Raw genomic sequence first — 22,335 nt, forward strand, 5'->3', positions numbered from 1 at the left:
ACAGTATCCAGAGACTTAACTCATGAGTGCCCCTATGAAGTGAGGCCTGAGACATTTAGGCCTAATATAAACGGTTCCCCTGTCCCCTCCCTTTTACTCAGCAGGAAACAAGCACTGAAGATAGAAGTAGTTCTAATGGAATTAGCTCTGCGGTAAGAGCTAATAATAGACAAGCTGCTAAGGGAAGGGCTGGGGTAGAAGCAATGTATGGAATCCTTAACACTCTTACCATTCTTAGAGGATGGTGCACTGTAAACAAAAAGCTGTGATTCAGAATCCTACTGTTTACCTTTTTAATTTCATTATTGATCAGAGAGCCTCAGAAACTTGCTTTTCAAGTACTCTACCACTGGAAACACACCCACACAGCCCTTTTCTTTGTATTTGATTGCTGAGACAGTCTTGGTAACTTTGCTAGCAGTAGCTTCAAATATTGTATGTCAACAATCCCAGCTGCTAGTGAGTTATCCTTAATCCATGTTTTATTTGTCCATGGAAATTGGTGAGGGGGGAGGGAAACATATCTATGAACTCAATGGGACAGGAGCAGTTTGAGAAACACAGGTTGAGACATGGTCACACATGTGCCTTTGTGAGGTCACCAAGCCTGTAGAAGGGAGGGGATGATGTAGGGGATAATAGGCAATTTCTTCCATTCAAGCTGGGTTGACCCAAGGACTGGTACTCACGAAAGGGGTGCATGTGCTCTCCTGTAGCCCCTGAATAGGCAGCATCCCCAGTGCTAGGCCCAGCCAGGTACAACTCCCACACATGCCTCCTGTCATTTCAGCACACTGCCGCTGGGGCTGAAGGTGGTGGCCAGTCCCTGGTTTCCCCAGGCTCGTGCCTCGAGGACTTCCGGGCTACACCTTTCATCGAATGCAGCGGCGCCCTAGGCACCTGCCACTACTTTGCCAACAAGTACAGTTTCTGGCTGACCACAGTGGAGGAGAAGCAGCAGTTTAGGGAAGATCCTGTGTCTGAGACGCTGAAAACTGGGCAGCTACACACCCGGGTGAGCCGCTGCCAGGTGTGTATGAAAAGCCTGTAGGCTGGTGCCCACCATGCTGCCCTGCCCTACCCTTTCATGCTCAGGGGTCACCTCACAAGCTTAACAATGTGAGGAAGGAAGACCTGAGCTCTTGTGCCTACCTGTCAAATAGATTGGACTGAACAACCAGACCCTAATCACCCCAGCCCTCAAGCCCAATAGCTGGGCCTTACTGTCCTATCTCCAGCAACCTGGTGCTATTATTCCATTTGAATGTTTGCCTGTATATTCATGGATACCTCAGAAAGATTTGCTGGGTCAACATTTTCTTTTTTTCTTTTTTCTTTTTGGTGGTACTGTGATGCTGGACCAGTGCTCTGCCACTTGAGCCCTTGGATCACAATTTTCCTTGATTGCTAGCTCTCTTCACTGCCCTGATCAGTAAGCTTTTCATTGTAGCTCTTATATCCAGAGATCCACTTTATATCCATATTATTTAGCTTAAGCCAGAACCTAATGTTTCCAGATTAAAGAAAAATGTCTGGCTGAATGGTCATGGGAAGGCTCAAGTCTACATTAGGCCAGCTGCCACTCCTCAAGGCCCCGTCTAAGCAGGTTACAGGGTTACTAGTCTGTAACCCTGATGAAGCTTTAACTCTTTCCAGAGTGAGCAAGATTGTTCTCCATATTGCATAAAGAGGTTAGAGGGGGCTGGGAAGGTGGCTCAGTGGTAGAGCACTTGCCTTGCATGCATGAGGCCTGGGGTTTGATTCCCCAGTACCACATAAGCAAAAAGAAAAAAGTCGGAAGTGGTGCTGTGGCTCAAGGGGTGGAGCGCTAGCCTTCAGCTGTAGAGCTGAGAGACAGCATCCAGGCCCAGAGTTCAGGCCCCACGACTAGGACCCCCCCCAAAAAAAAAGGAGGTTATAGGGCAGGAGCTGAGAAGGACCTGTTAACTTCATAGCCCCAGCCAAATCACCTCCACCTGATCAGCTCTCTACTCAGCTTGAGGCAGAGAACCTGCCTGGCCTGGCTGGTCCAAAGCATACAAGAGGATGCAACAAATGTGGCCAGGTCCATATATGCAAATGAGAACCATTCATTTTTCTTGGCCAAGGAGAGAGGAGTGGATCTTGTCTTTGACTCCAGGAATAGAAAGGAAAATCCTATTGCTCACAAGTCCCTGTGTATTCCAAATGCCGTCCAGATGTGTCCATGTGGCAAATCAAAGCTGCGGTGTGTTGGATCCTTTGCATTCTGAGGCTATTAGAAACTCCCTGTTCAAATGATTATCTAGCTACTCTTTCACAGGTAGCCTTTCCAACTGTTTTAATATGTTTTTAAGACCTCATAAAAGTCTAGCACACACTTCTTGTTAACAGTCCTCAAGCAAGGCCTGAGTTGGCTATTAAGTATATTGTATTTTGCTATGGGGGATTTGTTTTAATTGCCAGTTTCCCAGAACACTATGTTGACATAAGGCACTTCCTTCCAGGTGATTCTGTTTCCTTAAGTATTATGTGAACTGTGCCAACACAGGCAAGGCATAATCAGTATAACCAAACTGTTGTCACTGTCACCTCTTAGCTAATAAACATGGTATAGGCTTTGTAAATAGCAAATAAAATGAATAAAATCTGAACTTTTGACTTGACCTTTTTTTCATACAACTTTCCTAATATCCATTGCACTAAACCCTAATGAACTATTGAGGCAAGAACAACTTTGAAAATGATCAAAGACAAAGGGAAGAATCCTCTGCTAGTCAGCAAACCTAGAGTGTGCATCAAGATAAGCCTTTAACTTCATCATTTGCTAGACTTCAAGAAAGGAGTTTCCATACTTATGTTGCCTCAGGATCTTTTATAGATAAAAATAGGCAGTAAAGCAAGTGTGTGGATGCCTATTTTTAATATGTGTGAATATATTTAAATATATGCATATGTTTATACATGCATGCAACATATCTTCTGGAAGAATAAATAAATATTGGGAGTTTCAGAAAAGAGAGCTGACCTATTTGAGGGAAATACCTTACACTGAATAGTATTTTGCATCTTTTAAATATTGAATACTAGTATGTTACTACTAGAGAAAAAAACAAAAGATAGAACCTAAAGAAACAAGTGATGGCACTATGGCTCAAGTGGTAGAGTGCTTGCCTTGAGCTGAAGACCTGCGGGACAGCACCCAGGCCCAGAGTTCAAGCCCCACAACAGACCAAAAAAAAAAAAAAAAGAGTAGATCCAAGAAACAAGTGATTTGTTCTGTGTTACCTTCCAAACTCTAGATATTAGTCTCCTGTGAAACACTGTTAGGGTGGTGGTGAAATGCAGACCCATGTGAAAAATCTGCAGTAAAGAGGGCAAGATAGAAAAACAGGAAGATCTTCTGGACATGAAGAACACATACTTCAAAACAGGAAAGTTTCTAGTCCTAAAATGGTTTGGAATTATGTTTAATCACAGATTAAATGTCACCACATGAATATTTTTTTACACAGAATATAATTCAAACAAGATTTATTTTAATTCCTCACACAAAATCAACAATTACAATGAGAGATTGGCAAAGCCAAGTCCAGCTTTCCACTTGTTTTTGTAAATAAAGTTTTATTGGATTACAGCCATGGTCAGTTGCATGCATATTGTTTATGGCTGCTTTTGCCCAGAGTTGAGTAGTTAAGACAGAGGCCACATGATTTGAAAAGTCTAAAATATTAACTATCTGACTTTTTACAGAAAAGAAGTTTTCTGACTTCTAATTTAAATGATCATGATTTGATTTAAGGACATGGTATTATCTGATAAAAGTGTCCATAAGGGTGGAGACTGTGACCTATCAAATACAAAGCTTCCTCCAAATAGGAAGACAATCAAGAAGTGTATGTTTGAAATAATTTTTGACAAATATTTTGATATAAATTATAATTACTCAAAATACATACTGAGATAATTTAAGAACATTTTTCTCCCTGATTCAGTTACTTTATTATTTGAGCAAGAGAACAGCTTACTTCTTAGTATTTAGCTCCCAAGAGGTCACACCTAAAAGCATGAAGAAAGTCAACATGACCACCTCTCATCTGCTTCTGATGAAGCGAGATGGGAGCTGCTGTCTGATTTGCAAACATTCTCATTTCAGTCATGGAAGACTTGTAGCCATGTATGACAAACTAGGAACAAATGGACTCCTCCTAATCTTTTTGCTCCTAGACTCCATGATTGTTCTATTTCTTTCTGGGAAGAATTGGTGTCATTTATTTGTTTGTTTGTTTTTCTGAGAACTGCTAGTTGGCTCAGTCATGATTGCTATTGAGTTTGTATGCTGTTGGCATATCAGGCACTTGCTGACTAGAAAAGTTTTATGTAACAAGTTTATGTTCCTGTGGTGCCAGATGGAAGACAGAACTTCAAACTGAGTTCCCACTATTCTACACGCTTAGAATCTCAAAATCTTCTTCCAGGTCAAAGTCCTCCAGTTGTTCAGTAGAATCAATGAATTCTATCAGAATACAGAAACAAGAAAGCAGCAAAGATTGACAGTTGGATCGATATGCTCAATCAATATTTTTCAGTCATTAAGATTACACATTTTAATCACTTTGCTAAGGAAAGGCCTTTTTTGTGGGTCAATGAACTCAGGGCCTGGGCATTGTCCTTGAGCTTTTCTTCTTGCTCAAGGCTAGCTACAACTTTGAGCCACAGCTCCACTTCCAGTTTTCTATTGGTTAATTGGAGATAAGAACCTCATGGACTTTCCTGTCCTAGCTGGCTTTGAACCATGTTATGCAGATGTCAGCCTCCTGAGTAGCCAGGATTACCGGCACGAGCCACTAATGCCAGGTAAGAAAGGCCTTTTTCATGAGACTTAAAATTAGAACTACTATCAAGTATTAAAAATTGTCTATAAAGACTCAAAATATGCAGATCCAGTACATGCTCCTGGTCACAATGATCTGATATTGTAAGCCCTTACAAGTAACAAGTAACCTTAAGGGACTTTTTTGGTTTATTTGTTGAGACAGGTTTTGCTATGTATCCCAGACTGCCATTAAATTTGTTATGCATCCCAGGCTGGTCTAGACTTGGATCCTCTTGTCTCACCTTTCCAAATGTTGGGATGATAGATATGTACCACTATGTCTTGCCTCTAGGTACCTTTTGAATAACCCATGCCCTCTAACTTGTCATCCTGAACCATAGCATTAAAAAACAATTCAGTTTATCTTGATGTTGCATAGAACTTTTGCACTGAGCTCATGTTCTTTTTTATTAGTCTTTGAAATTGGCAAAAATCAGCTCATCAGAAACAGCATTCCTTCAGCCCAGCCAAGTAGAAATTTTGCTTTCCACAGAAAGTGTGAGCCATAGTTGCTTGTGTCTCAAAAACAATTGCTATATATAAATCTCCTGCCTGAGAGCCATCAAGTATCAGCTTACCTGCTCCAGTGGTTGTCACTTCTGGCTTGGTTGGAGGCACAAATGGAGGCCAGTGTGATGGATGTTTCTGAACTAATTCAAACATCCTTAAATTTTCCTTCAGAATTTCCTGTGGAGACACAGACATAGTTGTAAATACTGCAGTGCCTGGACAATTCTGTCCACTTGGCAATCTGTGAGCCCAACCCCTGGGAGTGGCCTAATGGTTGACAGGTGGAAAAATGCCCAATAAATACACCTATCCTCTCCTTGAACCACTGGAAGACCTCAGCTGACATTTTCTGATGGAACCCAGTATTCAATGCCCGTATTCCATCCTGAGGCTCAGATAATCTGCCAGTTGCCAAGGCCCACTTCATTTGAATTGTTCCTGAAGTACTGGTTCTAAAATACTGTCTGAATCAAATATGCCCCACGAGAATATTGGTACATATTAGTATGGTTTCAGTTATAGTCCAGCCTTTAAAGTATATGTTTTAATTTCAATGGCAGTCTTATAAAATTGTCATTTTGTTTTTAAATTTGATACCAATATAGTTTTGCTGCATTTTGGTAAAGAAGTATTACCTTTAAAAATAATCCTGTATTATATTCAGCAAATTGTTACCCAGGGTTTCAGATCTAACTAGGGATATTAATGTTAGTCATTCATTTACTGGTAAAGAAAAATCTTCCCTCCTTTTGTGTACAAGGCTCTGGGCTTTCATCTCTCCAAATCCTTCTGCTTTAGAAATAGGAGAACTTTAGGTCTCCTGCTACCCAACCCAAAGTTCTTTAAATTACTCTATGATCTCCTTTATTTTTTAAAATATAGAACACTTCACAAATTTGCATGTCAACCTTGTGCAGGGACTGTGTTAATCTTCTTGTATCATTCCTTAGTATACCTGCTGTAAGTGTTTATCAGTATCTATCAACTACTGGGCATATATTAAGGGCTGATAATGAGATAGACACATAAATCACCAGATTATTAAGCCAGTGAAACAGTTTCATTTCCACAAGACCACACAAAGAAAGAATACTTCTACATGAATTCTAAAAGTTGCGATCCTTTCAAGCTGTTGTCAATCTACATTTTACAGAAACAAACCAGCTAATAGAAAGGAAAGCCCTCAAAAGCATTTGATGATGAAATGTATTAATGGAAAAGACCTACTAGACACATAGAAAAATTAATTAATTAATTAATTAATTTCCTTAGCTATCTCATGTTGTGAATAGAGAAAACAAGAATTTCCTTACTTTGCTGGGAAGTTTAATGTTGGTAATTTATGTGAAAATGATAGAGTATTACTAAACTATTTTATATGACTCATAGGCCTTAATGAGACAAAACATTAAATTCCATCACTAAGACTAACATTTGTCAGGCATCAAGCATGCTTAAAACAAAATATTTTATTAATATCCCCATGATATGCACAATTATTTTCATGTGATAGTTTCTTTGTTACTTTAATTTCATTTTCTTTTCTTGTGCTGGTACTGGGACTTGAATTCAGGGCCATGTGCTCTCATTTAGCTTTCCCACTCATGGGTATCATTAGGTTTTTTTTTCTTACAGTTAAATTCTCTCAGACCAAATTTATGTTACTATGTAAAACAATCTTTAAAAAGACTCACTGTCTGGCAGTAGCTCATGCTTGTAATCCTAGCTACTCAGGAGGCTGAGATCTGGGGATCACATTCCAAAGCCAACCTAAGCAGGAAAGTCCGTGAGACTCTTATCTCCAATTAACCACCAAAAAGCTACTAGTGGATCTGTAGCTCAAGTGGTAAAGTGCCAGCCTTGAGCAAAAAAATCTAAGGGACAGCATCTAGGTAATGAATTCAAGTCCTAGTGCTAGCACACACACACACACACACACACACACACACACACACACACACACACACACACACACACACACACACACACACACACACACACACAAACGAATCACTGCTGGGTGCTGGTGGTTCATGGGTGAAATCCTAGCTACCCAGGGGGCTGAGATCTCAGGATTATGGTTCGAAGCCAGCCTGGGCAGGAAAAGCCGTGAAACTCTTTATCTACAGTAAACCACTAGAAAATTAGAAGTCGTGCTGTGGCTTAAGTGGTAGAGTGCTAGCCTTGAGCTGAAGAGCTCAGGGATAGCGCTCAGGCCGAGTTCAAGCTGCATGAATGACAAAACAAAAAACAAACAAAAAACTAAGTAGCTTTCATTTTTTTAAGACTAAGAAAATCATATGTCTTTACCTTCTGAACGAGGCTACACCAACTATCAAAGTCTTTTTCTTCTTTGCAGAAAAATCCCTTGAGGGAAAGCAAAAGAACATAATTTAGAATTTTCCTTTGTATTGCATAGTAGAGCTGTTGCTCAGACTTAGGATGTGGGCCACTCTCTTTGGATGTATCTTTCCAGTGATAGATGAAGACTAGCTGGCCTGCCTCACATGGACACACACACTGTCATTCACTAGCTCTTACTCTCATCCTCCGCCTGTCTCTCTGACTCATGCTGCCTGTCCTTCTCCCTTCCAGTCCCCTTTCCTTCATGCTGTGAGATTGTTGAATTTGGAGATCAGTTTCCACAGCAAGAGGTTAGTTCCACCATATTCTGTGCAAAAGAAACAAACCAATGGAGAACATTTTATTAAATGAGCAAAGGCCAAATAGTACTTTTTGCTAGAGGCAATACTTGACATAATGCCTTTGACCTTCAAAAAATTATCTATTAGGAGAGAGAGAACCAGTAGTCCCCTTCCTCATCCTTAGAACCATTTCATAGTTTAAAAGAAGAGGGGGACTCATCTCTGTCACAGCTCTATCTCTTCTCAACGCTGATAGTTGGGTCACATGGGAAGAGAAAATGCAGACAGGCCTCAGAACCACTGGTTACATCACAGGCAAATGCCCAATCAATGTATGTTGATCATAGTCATACTTTTAGAGGAAATCTTCAACTTCTTGTATTATGTGCATCAAAAAACGGGTACTTGGTCCTAAGTCTTTAACTCAGGGCCTGGGTACTGTCTCTAAGCTTTTCTTGTTCAAGGCTAGCACTCTACCACTTCAGCCACAGCCCCACTTATGGCTTTTGGCAGTTTATTGGAGATAGGAGTCACATAGAGTTTTCCTACTAGGGCTGGCTTTGAATTGCAATCCTCAAATATCAGCCTTCTGGCTAGATAGGATTATGGGCATGTGCCACCAGTTTCTGGGTTGGATAGAATACTTAGAAAATAAGCCAGAGAGCAAAGAAAACAAGAATATTTCTGGTAAACCTTCTATTTAGAAATAATCACTGCTAATCACCTGGTACATTAATGTCCTTGGGGAAAAAAAGAAATGGGCACTGTCCTCCTATAGGGTTTTAACCCCTTCTCCTTCCCTACTCATGTCCTACCTTATTCCTGTGTGAGGCATAATTTGAGAACAAGAAGAAAAATGGGGAAAGAATGAACTAGTAGTAATAACATATATAGAATGATCACAATGTATCAGGTCCTGTGCCAGTACCTTACACAAACTAAACCCCATGCACCCTTACTAGGAAGGAGCTATTGTTTCCTCATTTTAGAGATGAGAAGACAGAGGTCAGCAAGGTTAAATGACTCTCCCTAAGTCTACAACCAGAAAGTAGCAAACCGTAGCTCTAACTCATTTCCCATCCCTTTCCTTTTCTTTCTTTCCTTCCCCTATTTCAATACACCATACTGCTTCTCACAGCGATGGTAAGCAAACACACACTTGTCAGGCTACCTTACAACTTGGAAAACTCCCAGGGAACCAATCTGTAACAAGGTGGCATATCTTCCAGTCCACCTAACCTTTAGCTACCTACCAGTGCCACAGAGGGATCCAAGTTGAGGATGTTCATTCGCTGTGGGGACTGCAGGCAATGAAAAGTCTGGTCATCAACAGTTCCATTCTCTTCAGTGTCAACAAAAGTCTGGGTTGTGTGAGGGTCCAAGAAGATGAGCTCATTACCTGATTGGATGAGATATGCTTAAACTTTGAAGCCCACTGGCCCTGTCCCACTGCTATCCTGGAGAGGAGGCCCCCTGCTTCTCCTAACCCTTTCCTGGTGACCATGAGAATGGGATGACAGGAAGCCTGAAGCCAAATGAGCATGCTTGAAAAAAATCTACTAATTCAAAGAGAAGATTTGCCCTAGCCCTTACATCTCCTCAAAGTCCAAGTCCAAAAGCAGAAAGTGACAGTTTGCAGAAAGGAGGGATGGGATACTGCAGATGACATGGCAGGCTCTGTGAGCAGCAGTAGCAAAGAGACGATAGTAGACATTAAGTTGTATACCTAAGTGCTAACCAGGGTACTATCTGCCTCTTTCAACATTGGAAAGCATCTCCATTCATATAATCAATGCTCAGAAATATGCTAAAGGAAAAGGCCTTGGCCTACAAAAGAAATTCTACCCACATGGAACAAGGATGCTAAGTTGCCAGAAACAAAAATCCAATGAGTTGACTTCTGTTGTCAATTAGCAAGAAGATTATAGTCATGATAAGTAAGTTAGTCAATTCCTGTCACACAGCACTGCCTTTGTCACATTAACATCAGTACAGATGCACCTCACTAGGAGAGCTTACTGGAAAATGATTTTTTTTGTGGTACTAGGTTGGAACCCAGGGCCTTGCACATGCTAGGCAACTGCTCTACCACTGAGCTTCACCTCCAGTCTGGGATAACTTTTACATACAAGAGAACAGGCTTACTCCCAAATGTCACAGAATGAGTTTAGGATAATAAAATTTCTACCTTGATCTCATAATTAAAGAGCTGAGAGTTCCCAATGCTTAGGGGGTAGAAATACCTAAGGGGGGGCCCAATGTCACTCTTCAGGTCTGAGGTCATTTGGTTGGGTCTCTGTATCCTCAACTAAGTCAAGAAAGAGACCTTCTCTGGAATGGCTCCCAGGACGGCACATCTATTTTGCCAATGTTGGTTCTGGTGGCAAAGAGTATGTTCCTGCTGTCTGATGAAAACTTTCCTGAAAGTCAAACCACTTAATTCACTCTTTGTCCTATGTTCTTGGTTTCAATTTGGGGTCATCACACCATTTCTTGGACAGGAACCCAAAATCTTAGCAACAACTCCAAATACTAGGTTTTTTATTTACAAAAGTAAAAGCCACTGGGCACTGGTGGCTCATGCCTATAATCTTAGCTACTCAGGAGGCTAAGATAAGGATCACTGTTCAAAGCCAGCCTGGGCAGGAAAATTCATGAAACTCTTATCTCCAATAAACCACCAAAAAAAGCGTCAGAAGTGGAACTGTCTGTGGTGAAAGTGGTCAAACACTAGTCTGGAGCAAGAAAGGTCAAGGACAGCACCCAGGACCCTGAGTTCAAGCCCCAGGACTGGCACAAAAACAATTAAAAATAAAAGTAAAAACTGCCCAAGGACTCCAGATATACCATTTAGCTGTAATTCTCATAGTCAGCCAATAGATGGCAGAAAAAGCAGCTGTATAGCAAGGAAAACCAACCCTGAAGACAGAAAGAATGAGGAAGGAAAAGCGTTGGGTGGAGCCATCTTTTACTGAGTGTGTATTATATGCCTGGCTCTTTGTTAGACACTATGAGATGGCCTAATGGTAAGTCAGCTGTTAACCTATTTTACATAAGAGGGTCTGAGACTGAAAGAGCTGATATTTTTTTCTGCAGCCACACCATTAGCGAGTGGGAGAGTGGTATATAAAGCCAGATATGTCTGTTGACATCACACCTCACATCCCTGAATCTCCAAAAGATAAACAGCCACTTACCATTTCCTTATAACTGCTCTAGCTCGCCTATCAAATCTATTGATGCTAATACCCTCCTTGGGACCCTGAGTCTCTGACCACTCCATTCCTACATGAGGTATCTGGTGCCAAATCTCCCTGGCCTCATCAATCACTTGCCTCATGCTCTTCAGCATGAGCCAGGCATTCTCAAGGTGATGTCTATGTGCCAGCAGCATTAGCACCACCAAATTAGAAAGGCAAATCTCAGCAGCATCCAGACCTGTTGAGTCTGCATTCTAATAGTCCTTCAAAGAGATGTATGCACAGAAAAGTTCAGGAAGACTGAGCTCCCTCACCATATATGAAGGGCCTTAAATGTCTCTGGTCACTGCTAATGGGTAAGGTGGCTAGATTTCCAGAGCCACTACCCTATGCAGCGAATGGCAGGCTACTTAGGATCAAAGGTTAGTGGTTCTTAGGCTTACACATTGCTAATGGGAAAGGGACAGTTCTATCCTTGCTTCCTCTCATTTCCAACCTATCACAGCTCTGAACAATGAACCAGTAGGCCTGGCCACAGAAGCATGGAAAGACAGAGGATGCTCCTAACCTGGTTGCTGAACTCCAAGAAGAAGGACATTAGCAAAGTCAAAGGACTCAACCCCATTGCCCAAGGCTCCCACAGGCAGGAGAAAGGTTCTGAAACAATACTTGAAGCTCATGGCCCAGCATCCTATCAAGGGGCAAGAAAGTGAAGGCACTAAAGGGACCTGCTTTCCTTCAGGAAACCTGACTCTTTATAGATCAGGTTGGAGATGAGAAAAACAACTAGACAAGACGCTAGTTTCCTTGGACTTCACAATGGCCCACTCAGTGGAACCACAAGGCCTCCTGGGCACACCTTCACCCCATACCCACCCCTCCCCATGATGACTTACTTGTGATTCATCCTTTCTTACCTAAGAATCCTATGAAATAATAGGCGTTATTTGGTTTTCCTCCTAATGCCCCTAAAGACTGTGGCATCTTAAAACACTCCTGGAGGGAAAGAGAATGCAAGATTCTCAACTCACTTGTGGACTGCTGCTCACGGATCTCTGTGCTGACATGGTGGTGTGATGGGCTGGGCAGGCAACAATGGGCTCAGGAAAAGGAATGACTTACTTTGAATGCATCGACATACACAGGATTGATTTGGTTTATGCCCAGACGAAGGGGCACAATGAGCAGCAGGGGTTTCCAGGCTGGGCAGAAGGCAGAGATGCCTTGACTCTGGTTAGAAGCAGTCACAAAATCAGGAGGATTCTCACCAGCTGCATTGGCACCCAGGGGAGGAACACAGCACATTTTTTCTAGAAACAAAAGGCCAAAGACCTGGGTGAGTCACAAGCATCTAGTGTAAGAAACCCCACTCTAAAGATAAAGTTAAGACAGACTTCATGCCACTCACCCTGTCTAGAAAGCCCTCCCCTCTGTCATCAGGGCCCGGCAAGCCTGACTTTCCACAGGAAGGACAGGCCATTCCTTCAGCCTCATGTTCTTCCTGCAGCCCAATGAGCACTGGCTTAGCTCCAAAGAGATAATCTGGGCTCATTATGAAAAGCTCGCTTCTCAACTAGCTGCACAGAACTTTGAGAAAGGAACTGTGTCTTTTGGCTTCCCTAAATGCAGTCAAGAAATGCAGGCCAGAGCACAGGGCCTCTTGGAAGCATCTACTGGTGGCTTAACATAGTATACACACTTCCTGCATCCTGCTGGGAAAGAGAGTGATGCCTCCCAGAGGGACAACAAAGATTCTCTAAGGGTTTTCTACCTTTCAGAAAGCTGGAAGGGAAGAGAACCAGAGCTCTTACTCCTCTAGGCTCCCCTAACCTGGTGAGCAAGTCACAGATTGTTTACATTCCAGATTTCTGAATGGCAAAGTAGGAGCTCATCACCCACCAATCATAAAGGTAAATAGGCTGGGGACTCACTGATATCTTCAATGACCACTGTGTTATCCATTGAAACATAAACAGCCAAGGAATTCCATTCATCAAATAAAGCAAGTTTTCTGCAAAGCAATGTACAATGAAGTCACATTTAAGGTAAGGTGGAAATATCAGCAAGAAGCAAAACAGCTTGTTCCTAAGGTTAACAACTACTAACAGAGAAGCTGTGTTTAAGATAGTCTTGGCTTCTCCATCAGAATTCTGGGACTTTCTATGTTTCATGGACCTTGACAGTGACACAGACACTAACTTGAAAAAGAAGATTCTATTTCATAATGTTACTCCTACTGCCTGAGAAAGAAAAGTTATTGATGCATCTGTTCCCAAAATCAAAAGAAATTTTACTTCCTTAGGTAAATGATATTTTGAGTTATTGTTTTCTTTTCATAAAAAAAAGAAAGAAATAAAAAGAAAAGGAAAGCTATCACTAAAAATATGGATTTGTGACCAGGCATGGCTGTGCATGTTGTAATCCTAGCACTCAGGAGGCTGAGGCAGGACAATTGTGAGTATGAAGCCAGTCTTACTACATAGTGGACCTTGTCTCAAAAGCAAAAGAAATGTCTGTGTGTGTGTGTGTGTATATATATATATATATATATATATATATATATATATATATATATATATAATACACACATACACACATGGAGATCAATGGTAGCAGTGTTTGTGAGGCAGGTTCCATCAAATAACCAATACCTAAAATTATATATACACTTGCATGCATGTATGTATGTATGTATATGTGTATTTAGGAATATAGATAATATGGGAAATGAGCCACAGGAAAACAGAGCTCTTAGTTCCCTCTATTGTTACACTTAGAGTACCACTCAAGGAGACTTATGTGATAGATGCCTGGGGTGTAAGGCCTTACAAGTCAGGAACTGAAGAGAGATAGCATGCCAAATTGCATGACTTCAAGGGAGATTAGAAAGAAAATTCTTTTTTTAAAAAAATGATTGCTGGCAGGGTGCTGGTTTATAGGGTGCTAGGATTACACCTTTAATCCTAGCTATTCAGGAGGCTGAGATCTGAGGATTACAGTTCAAAGCCAGCCTAGGCAAGAAAGTCTATAAGACTGAGCTCCAACAAACAGCCAGAAAAGTGGAAGTGGCACTGTGACTCAAGCAGTGGAGTGCTTACTTTGAGCTGAAGAGCTGACGGACAGTGCCCAGACCCAGAGTTCAAGCCCCATGACCGACAAAAAAAAAAGAAAAAGATTGCCTGAGGTCTAAGTAAAGCACCTACCTATTTATCCTTTAATTTCCTATCTTACTAATTTGACAGGACTTGTTTAATGTGTCTACTTCTGGAATATGTGGGTAAAGCCTAGTCCCATTAGCAAAAGAAAAAAAATTCTCTCTACCAAAGTAACTCCCAGGAAGAGGTTAATTATCATTACATTTATATTTCACTCATCTTAATGCGCCATCCTTAACCCTTTGCCTTAAGACATTTTTGGTTTTCCAATAGTGCAAAAGCAAGCTATACTCAGCAGAAATCATATAGTGACTTTTAAACTTAGGTATTTTTTTTCCTGGTTATCAGTAAACAGAATCATACTCTCTAGCAATGCAGAGTGGCTCCATCAGCAAGGGAAAAGTCCATTCTCTAGGGTAGATTGTGTTTCTAAGCTAGAATCTAATTCAGTACGTAAGGTATCCTAAATACATTTTTATTTATGATATTTTCAACTTGCAGTGGGCTTACCTAGATATAAGCTCATCATAAGTCAAGAAGTATTGGTATTGTTAGTAAACCATGATGACAAATCAGAGTCCCCTTAAATTCTTCAAGATTTAAATTTAGAAGAAAGGAGGAAATTCTAAGGAATATCATTTAAAAACTATTTGTAGCCAGATTTAGGGCTCAGCACACCATTCTAATCCTTTGCACTTCTTGCCCAGGGCTCGTTGCTACAGTGATGCCTGAAATACTGCCAGCTTCTCTTTCAAACATCAATGATGGCCCCAAAGCCCTCTGACTAAAGCAAGAAAGTGGTCTTTAGGAGCAAGGAGTAAAGTTAACAGAATTTTCCTTTGGTGCCCAGAAAATCCAGGCACACATACACTTCCAAAGAATGCTAGCTCACTAAAGATTGCCTGGTTACAGAAACAGGGCCCATCTGTACTTTACAAGTAGTAGAATCTACCATAACATCTGGAGATTGAAACACACTACACCAGAGGAAGACTGATAATCTCAATCTTCTTGTCTGTAATGCTGGTCCTAGATTTTGCCTACCAATTTCATTTGTTCATCAGCATTTACTGAGTGTTTACATGTGCCAGGCAATTTATGTGCTAGTGATACAACACGAAGAAGACAAGTACAATCTCTACACTCAGGGAGTTTTTGTTTAGTGACAAGATGTCAGGAAGGAGAGAGTGACAACAGGTAAAGTGGCCTTCCAGTTGTAGGTGCTGAAGCTACTCACTTATTCACTTTCAAAAAGTTGGTCCTGACCTCTCTTCACATCTTATAGTGTGTGTGGGGGGGTGAATTACGAGATTGAACAGGACAGCTGCAAAAGTGTCAGGCTGGGGTACCTTGAACCTGCTATGAGAGGACAAACTGATTCCAAAACTCCCTTGGAGTTTGTCTCCTCCAACAGGTGGTAAATTCCTTGAGGTCAAGACTGTGTCTGGTGGTAAATTCCTTGAGGTCAAGACTGTGTCTAGGTAATTTCTAAACTAGTACTTAACACAATAAAGGTAACCAGTAAATGCTGAATGAATTAATGGGACTTCTAAACACCACATGGGGCCAGAGTCCATTTCTTAGGCTGGCTAAGCTTACATGCCTCAATATAAACCTGCTAACTACAAAGGATCCTCAAGTATGTGAATATTCATCTGTAGAACAAGATACTGAGCAAGTTCTAGAGTATAGCACATATACTGATGCTACTGAATACAACCCTGATGTACCAAGTTGGAGGTTTATACTTACACATTGCAAAGAATTATCTGAGCAAATTGGTATGGATATTTGATGGCTTGGAAGGAAAGGTGGCTTTTTAGTGGGACTGAGACAATTCTTAGGCTGCATAAGAGGCTTAGTTGGCTAGGGAGGAAAGCATAGGAGACGGTAGAACTGGCAAATGCCAGACTCTTTTACTTACTTTAACACCTGTGCAACTGTATTTGGTCCAAACCATTCGCCAATTGATTTCCCTTCTCCTACACCCATTTGTGCTGTTTTTATGTGGAAAAAATTAACATGTTAGCAAAATATCTTCCAAAGAGCCACACACTCCTATTTTTTGCATAAATAATTAAGCAAATGATAATTTAGTGGAGCTCCATATAAAGCAGGGGAAGAAAAAGATCAGGTATAGGCATTGCTTTGAAACTATTAATTTATGACCTTACCCATTTGGTGAATAGAATAGCAACAGTCTTTTCTATCTAAGAAGCATTGTAGAATCCGTTGATATTCTTTGGGTTGTTCTTTTTGTTTCTGCCAGTTCCAGTCTTTTGAGGGGAAAAAATGGGTTAAAATCATTTTAATTGTTGATGAACCCTCAACATTCTTATTGTAACTACTAATTCCTAGAAAAAACAAAGGAGTTGCATCTAGAAGATAGGGATGATCAAGTGAGAATGCTCCCCCACCCCAGTATTTTTCACTTAGATAACAAAAACACCTGGAAACTGATTACTTTAAAAAATAAAGTAGGTATAAAACAAAGTCAGAACAAGAGGATGACCAAGGAATTGACGTGGCCCAAGGGCTGGAGCTGGATAAATATTACATAAAAACTAGGTCACAAAGGCCTTTCTGGGAAACTACTCTTTAAAGGTCACCACAAAAATCTGGCTATATATACATATAAAACCCAGATACAGGCTGGGAAGATAGCTTAGTGGTAGAGTGCTTGCCTTGCATGCATAAGGCCCTGGGTTCAATTCTTCAGTACCACATAAGCAGAAAAAGCTGGAAATGGTGCTGTGGCTCAAGTGGTAGAGCACTAGCCTTGAGCTGAAGAGCTTAGGGACAGCGCCCAGGCCCAGAGTTCAAGCCCCATGACCAACAAAAAAAAATACCATAAAGTCTTATCTTTACACAGATAGAAATAGTGTTTATCCTTACATCTGGCAGTGTTGCCAAAAGGGTCTCATAAGGGAAGAGCTATTCTGACACACAATAGTTTATGGGGTTATAAGCAATTCATCGCTAAGACCGCTTTTTAAAAATTGCATGCTGTCATGTTTCCACAACCTTTTTAATAATCCACATTAAGCTTTGGAAAAACAAATGCTTTTGCTATTATATGTTCAAGGTTTCCTCCAGATCAAAAAGCCCAGTGTACCCACCCCCCGAGATCCTACAGTATCCACTTATAACTCACTGAAGACAATTTTTAAGAGAATAATCACATAAGCACAAGACACATAACCTTCATTCTCTACACTCTGGGAATCTAGTCTAATGTGGCAGAATTCTGAGACTCAGTTTGCTTCCAAGTCATAAACTTCTCTCCCGAAGTTTTTAGAAAATGTGAACTAATGACTGAAATGCATTTGAAGCCAAAGGACATAATCTATAGACTCTTGAATTCTGTTGCTTCTAGTACCTCTGAAGTCAAAATCTTTTAACTTCAAACACAGCATGTTCTTCAGAAGGTGAACCACATACAACTTTCTTTTCACAAGCTGCTAAACTGTCTGTGTCTGGGGAAATCCTTAATAGCTGGCTGCTCAAGTATCTTTAAATATTCACTGATGCCAGGGCTAAATGAACACTCTATCTCAATTTTAATGACTGGAGAGGAAACAACCCAAAAGACTTTAAAAAATAGATCATCTAATTCATCATAATCACAACATCTATAACTGAATTCTTCCTGTCACTTGCTTTTATTGATTGAGACCAGACTGATGACCTGGTGGCAGGCTGTGGAGAAAGGGGTGGATTTCAGTTTCCCTTCACTTCCAGGACTCGCTTTCAGAAAAGTCATCATGAAGTGTCTCATACACCAGAAAAATATTAAGTAGTATGAAGAGAACTGGAGATCATGTTAAATGAAAGAAAGTTTCACAACAAGTATGGCACATTTTCTCTCAATTGTAGAACTTAGGTGGGGTAAGACTGAAAATAAAAGGGGGACTAATATTGATATTGAAGGGGAGAAAGGGAAGGAGATAAGAAAGGATAATAAAGGGGATGAAAATTATATGCATATATGGAAATGTCATAATGAAAAGGTAATGGACTGGGGGTGTAGAACAAGTACAAGGTCCTGAGTTCAAATTAGTACTGCACATATATGTATATATATATAAAACATACACATATATGTATAATATATATATATATATAATTTGTGCCAAAAAGTATGTGTAGAGAAATCACTGGATGAGTCAACGTGTCTATATTCTATTCTCATCTATACTTTCTTGCTATCTGACCCTGTGTAAATCAACTCACTTTCATAAGCCACAGTACCCGAAGACAGAGGACACAGGATATTCTATTCCCTAAAACCTTCCCAGCCTTTCCTTGATGCTCTGAAAACCACTGCAAGATCTGTGATTCTGCATAGTGGGGGAAGGGAACTGACATTACCCTTCCTTAATCAGTAATGGCCAATTAGGTCAGCAACCTAACCTTGCACTCTCTCTTCCCCATGTCTAGTGGGACTGTCACCCCCTACCTGAGCTAATATCCAGCCAAGGTCCACCTGCAGATACTCACAGGAAAGCATGTACATGTCATAAAGAAAATGAGACTCAAGAGTTCCAATAATGATTTTGGGCAAGTTCCTAATCGACAAAGCAGCCTCTCATGGAAGCTAATTTAAGGATTCCTTCATCATCAAATGAATATCCTCAGAGAACCCAAACCAAAATAGAACAAATCCTTCATTAGGCACTTCCTTTAGGTCACCCACAGATATTTCAAATGCTCTCAAGAAAGCAAAGGGACTTACCACCACACCCTTCTTCCTGCTCCCTTTGTTATGTGGCATTTTTGAAAGACTTGCTCAAACAATAGCAAAGATGGAAATTATAAGTGCATATAACTGCCTCAGGAAAATAACTCTCTTGCCTGGTGAGTCACAAGGAAATATCAGCTGTTTCCTTCTCATGGGAGGCTTTGTTAACTTGTCAATACCACATACTCAGAGCTTACACAGATCATTTCAGGACCTGCAGCTTTGTCACTGAGTGTTCCTAAAGTTCAGCACTAATGCTAAATCAACAGAAGCAAGGGGAACTACAGAGGCCCCTGAAACCATTTACAGAACAAATGGAACTCACCCCTTCCCAAATGTCTACAGATAAGAGCTTGAGCCAACATCATCTGTCCACAGCGTAGCATGCATCCCCAGCCAGCATCAGATGAAGGACCTGTTCCCCCTGTTGGAAAAATGGATGTGCATGAAATGAATTTCTTAAATCAACTTTTATTATAACATTACCATATTTGGGACTCACACAAGACAAGCAAACACACTTATTCTGGGAAACGAGGCAAGAGAAATATTCAGAAATCAAATAGGATTGGAGTGTAGGGTTGAGACAAAGACAATACTGAATTAATCAAAATGGATATTAGGGTCAAAGCCAAAAAAAGTGAACTAAGCTTGCTCCTTAGGTTTTCTGTTTAGATGCTTGTAGTTATGCAAGCAAATTTGATAAATGGACTCTGTCCATTCCATGCCATCACTTGCCTGATCAAATCTTATCTCACACAGATCACTTGCATGACCCTGAACTATTCAGAGAGGCCAGTCTTACTTTGGTTAAAGAACAGATACTCAAAGATAGATATCAAAATAGTCAGAAGACATTTTGAAGACTCTCAACTGTTCTAAATATATATTATGAAGTTCTGAACAGCAAGGACGATGTAAAGTAGAGGAAAGAGCCCTAAAATAGGCATCTGAACAGCATTCCTTAGTTACACAGTCCAAGTCTTATTTATAGCACAAACTCTGCCTACTGTCAGGGGTGTTGTAGCAATTAAATGAGTGACTAGCTGTGAATATGGTCTGATGAGTATAGTCATAATATAAAATTCCACTAATAAATTGAGAAACATGTCACATCTCCATATCCCTAAAAGGTATAAAACCAGTCAATCAATGAAAGAAGGCCTCAGGTTTCACTTCAACAACACTTGAGGTAAAGAAAATTCCATATACATGCCTAGTATGAGCTCTATTAATAGCTTTTCCCAAGGCAGCAATGAAATCAAATAGCTTGGATGGCAGAGGGGACATTTTGCTTTAATTGACTTCCTTTCACAATATGGAAATGGAGAAAGTATGCTATCAACATGGTCTCAGAAAACTAACTTTAAGGGAAAAAGGGATCATCATCCCTGTAAGATAAACAGGCCAAGGCAGTCACCCCTTTCCTTTTGTTGTGGAGACTGAAAAAAAGAGCTGCTAGAGCAATATAGAGAGGAGTGTGTAGATTTGTGAGATGGAAGAAGGTCCTTTTGCTATTGCTAGTAGTAGGAGTATAAGATAGATTCATGTGGAAAAGGTACAGCAAGGTCCAGATAAACAGTTCATCTATTACCAAAATGCTACCAGAGTTTAATTGGAAATATCTCCCAGCTTTTCAAAGAAATCCTTATCCATAGAACTTTAACAGTTTAGAACATCCATCTACTTAATATTGTTCTTCTGTGTTACTGTTGAATACTTTCTTGAAAGAGCAAATAAAATTGTGTAGCCAGGTGCTGGTGGCTCACGCCTGTAATCCTAGCTACTCAGGAGACTGTGATTTGAGCATCATGGTTTAAAGCCAGCCTGGGCAGAAAAGGCCATGAGACTTTTATCTCCAATAAACCACCACCAGAAAACCGCAAGTGGCGCTGTAGCTCAAGTGGTAGAGTGCTAGCCTTAAGCACAAAGAGCTGAGAGACACTGCCCAGGCCCACAACCGACAAAAAAAATAAAAAAATAAAAAATAAAAAATTGTGTGGTCTTCACTTCTGCCCCTTCACAGAAAGGCATATTTCACTCCAGTGATGAGGTCCAGTCCTGCAGCAAAATCAGTCACACAAGTTTCCTTTTAAAAGATTAGCTTCTGCCATTTTTATGACATTTGGTCTGTCTTGGTGTTTGAATTCTGGGCCTAGATGCTTTTCAGCTCAAGGCTAGCACTCTACTACTTGAGCCACAGTACCACTTCTGGTTTTCTGGTGGTTAATTGGAGATAAGAGTCTCATGGACTTTCCTACTGGGGCTAGCTTTGAACCACACTCCTCAGATTTCAGCCTCCTGAGTAGCTAGGATTTCAGGCGTGAGCCACTGACTTTTTCTTTTTCTAAACAGGGCTATGATATAGGAAGTAACCACTCTACTAGCAAACATTTTACCAATCTTCTGAGGACTGGCAAAATATAACTAACAGAAATGTGTTTTGTTGTTTGCCTTGTTTCTTTGTATTGTTTTGTCTTCCTTACAGCAGTTTAGAACAAAGTACAATTAGTTCTAAGGAAAACTATGAAAATTTGTCTTCCAGCGTGAAGGTGTTTCACATTACATGGGAAAGAAATCAAAGGAAGTATGCTCTTTCCTTCGAAACATAGTTTTCTTTAAATTCATGTAGTTCCACAAAGTGGTAACTTAATGGACTGTGCAATAACTAAAGGCTCATTTAAATTTTTTGCCCACTCTCAAAAGTCAAACAAGTAATATTATGGTGCGCCTGAACACTTGGACATTGGTGGAAAATACAGTGGCATTATGTATCAATACCATGAAGCCATATGTTATGAGGAACTTCAAGAGTGAGACTTCTGGATGAGGTGCAAGATTTACTATGTCCCTAAATGAAGTTCACTGACAAGTGAAGTGTTATCTACAAGGCAAGCTATCTACAAGGAAGAAAACACAGAAGAACAAGTGATATACCTACCAATTGGTGAAAATTTCTTTCTGTATGTAAACCATAGACGAGCACTTATATCAGACAACAGCTTAGCTTTTTCTGTAATTAAATGTAAAATTAAAATTAACCATAGCCATCTAAATTGCTTGAGTTTGGCTTCTAAGCCAAACGTATTTTTTAAATACTCAACTCCATTTTTATGGGGCTAGAGAAATTAACAGGAAACTCAATCTCCTTTTAAGCAAATACTTTCAAATTCTCCTCACCTGATTTGGCCAGACCCACTCCACTGGCCAATCCAACAATGTTGGGTAA

The 22,335-nt window shown here is 40.5% G+C and overlaps 2 protein-coding genes and 1 non-coding gene across 5 annotated transcripts in view; 1 reads left to right on the forward strand and 2 right to left on the reverse strand.

Moving 5' to 3' along the window:
• Nucleotides 1-2,608, forward strand: part of Col4a6 (collagen type IV alpha 6 chain) — a 302,319-nt gene extending 299,711 nt beyond the window's left edge. For both annotated transcript variants that reach the window (XM_070039936.1, XM_070039937.1), the window contains one exon: nt 791-2,608. In XM_070039936.1, the coding sequence (XP_069896037.1) occupies nt 791-1,051 (261 nt within the window). In that variant the 3' untranslated portion in view covers nt 1,052-2,608. The remainder of the gene's footprint in view (nt 1-790) is intronic.
• An 888-nt stretch (nt 2,609-3,496) lies between these two features.
• The window catches only part of Atg4a (autophagy related 4A cysteine peptidase), a 48,468-nt gene continuing 29,629 nt past the window's right edge, over nt 3,497-22,335 (reverse strand). For both annotated transcript variants that reach the window (XM_070039939.1, XM_070039938.1), the window contains exons 3-13: nt 22,048-22,119; nt 19,432-19,530; nt 16,540-16,641; nt 16,290-16,362; nt 13,142-13,221; nt 12,333-12,520; nt 12,128-12,206; nt 9,264-9,409; nt 7,676-7,732; nt 5,434-5,542; nt 3,497-4,495 (exon numbers count right to left, since the gene is read on the reverse strand). In XM_070039939.1, coding sequence (XP_069896040.1) covers nt 4,425-4,495; nt 5,434-5,542; nt 7,676-7,732; nt 9,264-9,409; nt 12,128-12,206; nt 12,333-12,520; nt 13,142-13,221; nt 16,290-16,362; nt 16,540-16,641; nt 19,432-19,530; nt 22,048-22,119 — 1,076 coding nt within the window. In that variant the 3' untranslated portion in view covers nt 3,497-4,424. The remainder of the gene's footprint in view (nt 4,496-5,433; nt 5,543-7,675; nt 7,733-9,263; nt 9,410-12,127; nt 12,207-12,332; nt 12,521-13,141; nt 13,222-16,289; nt 16,363-16,539; nt 16,642-19,431; nt 19,531-22,047; nt 22,120-22,335) is intronic.
• LOC138840535 (U6 spliceosomal RNA) lies at nt 6,238-6,340 on the reverse strand. Its single transcript, XR_011376106.1, has one exon. It is a non-coding gene; the product is annotated as a U6 spliceosomal RNA (small nuclear RNA).

Source organism: Dipodomys merriami, unplaced genomic scaffold (assembly GCF_024711535.1).
Source record: "Dipodomys merriami isolate MVZ:Mamm:240054 unplaced genomic scaffold, mDipMer1.0.p SCAF_3, whole genome shotgun sequence".
NCBI lineage: Eukaryota > Metazoa > Chordata > Mammalia > Rodentia > Heteromyidae > Dipodomys > Dipodomys merriami.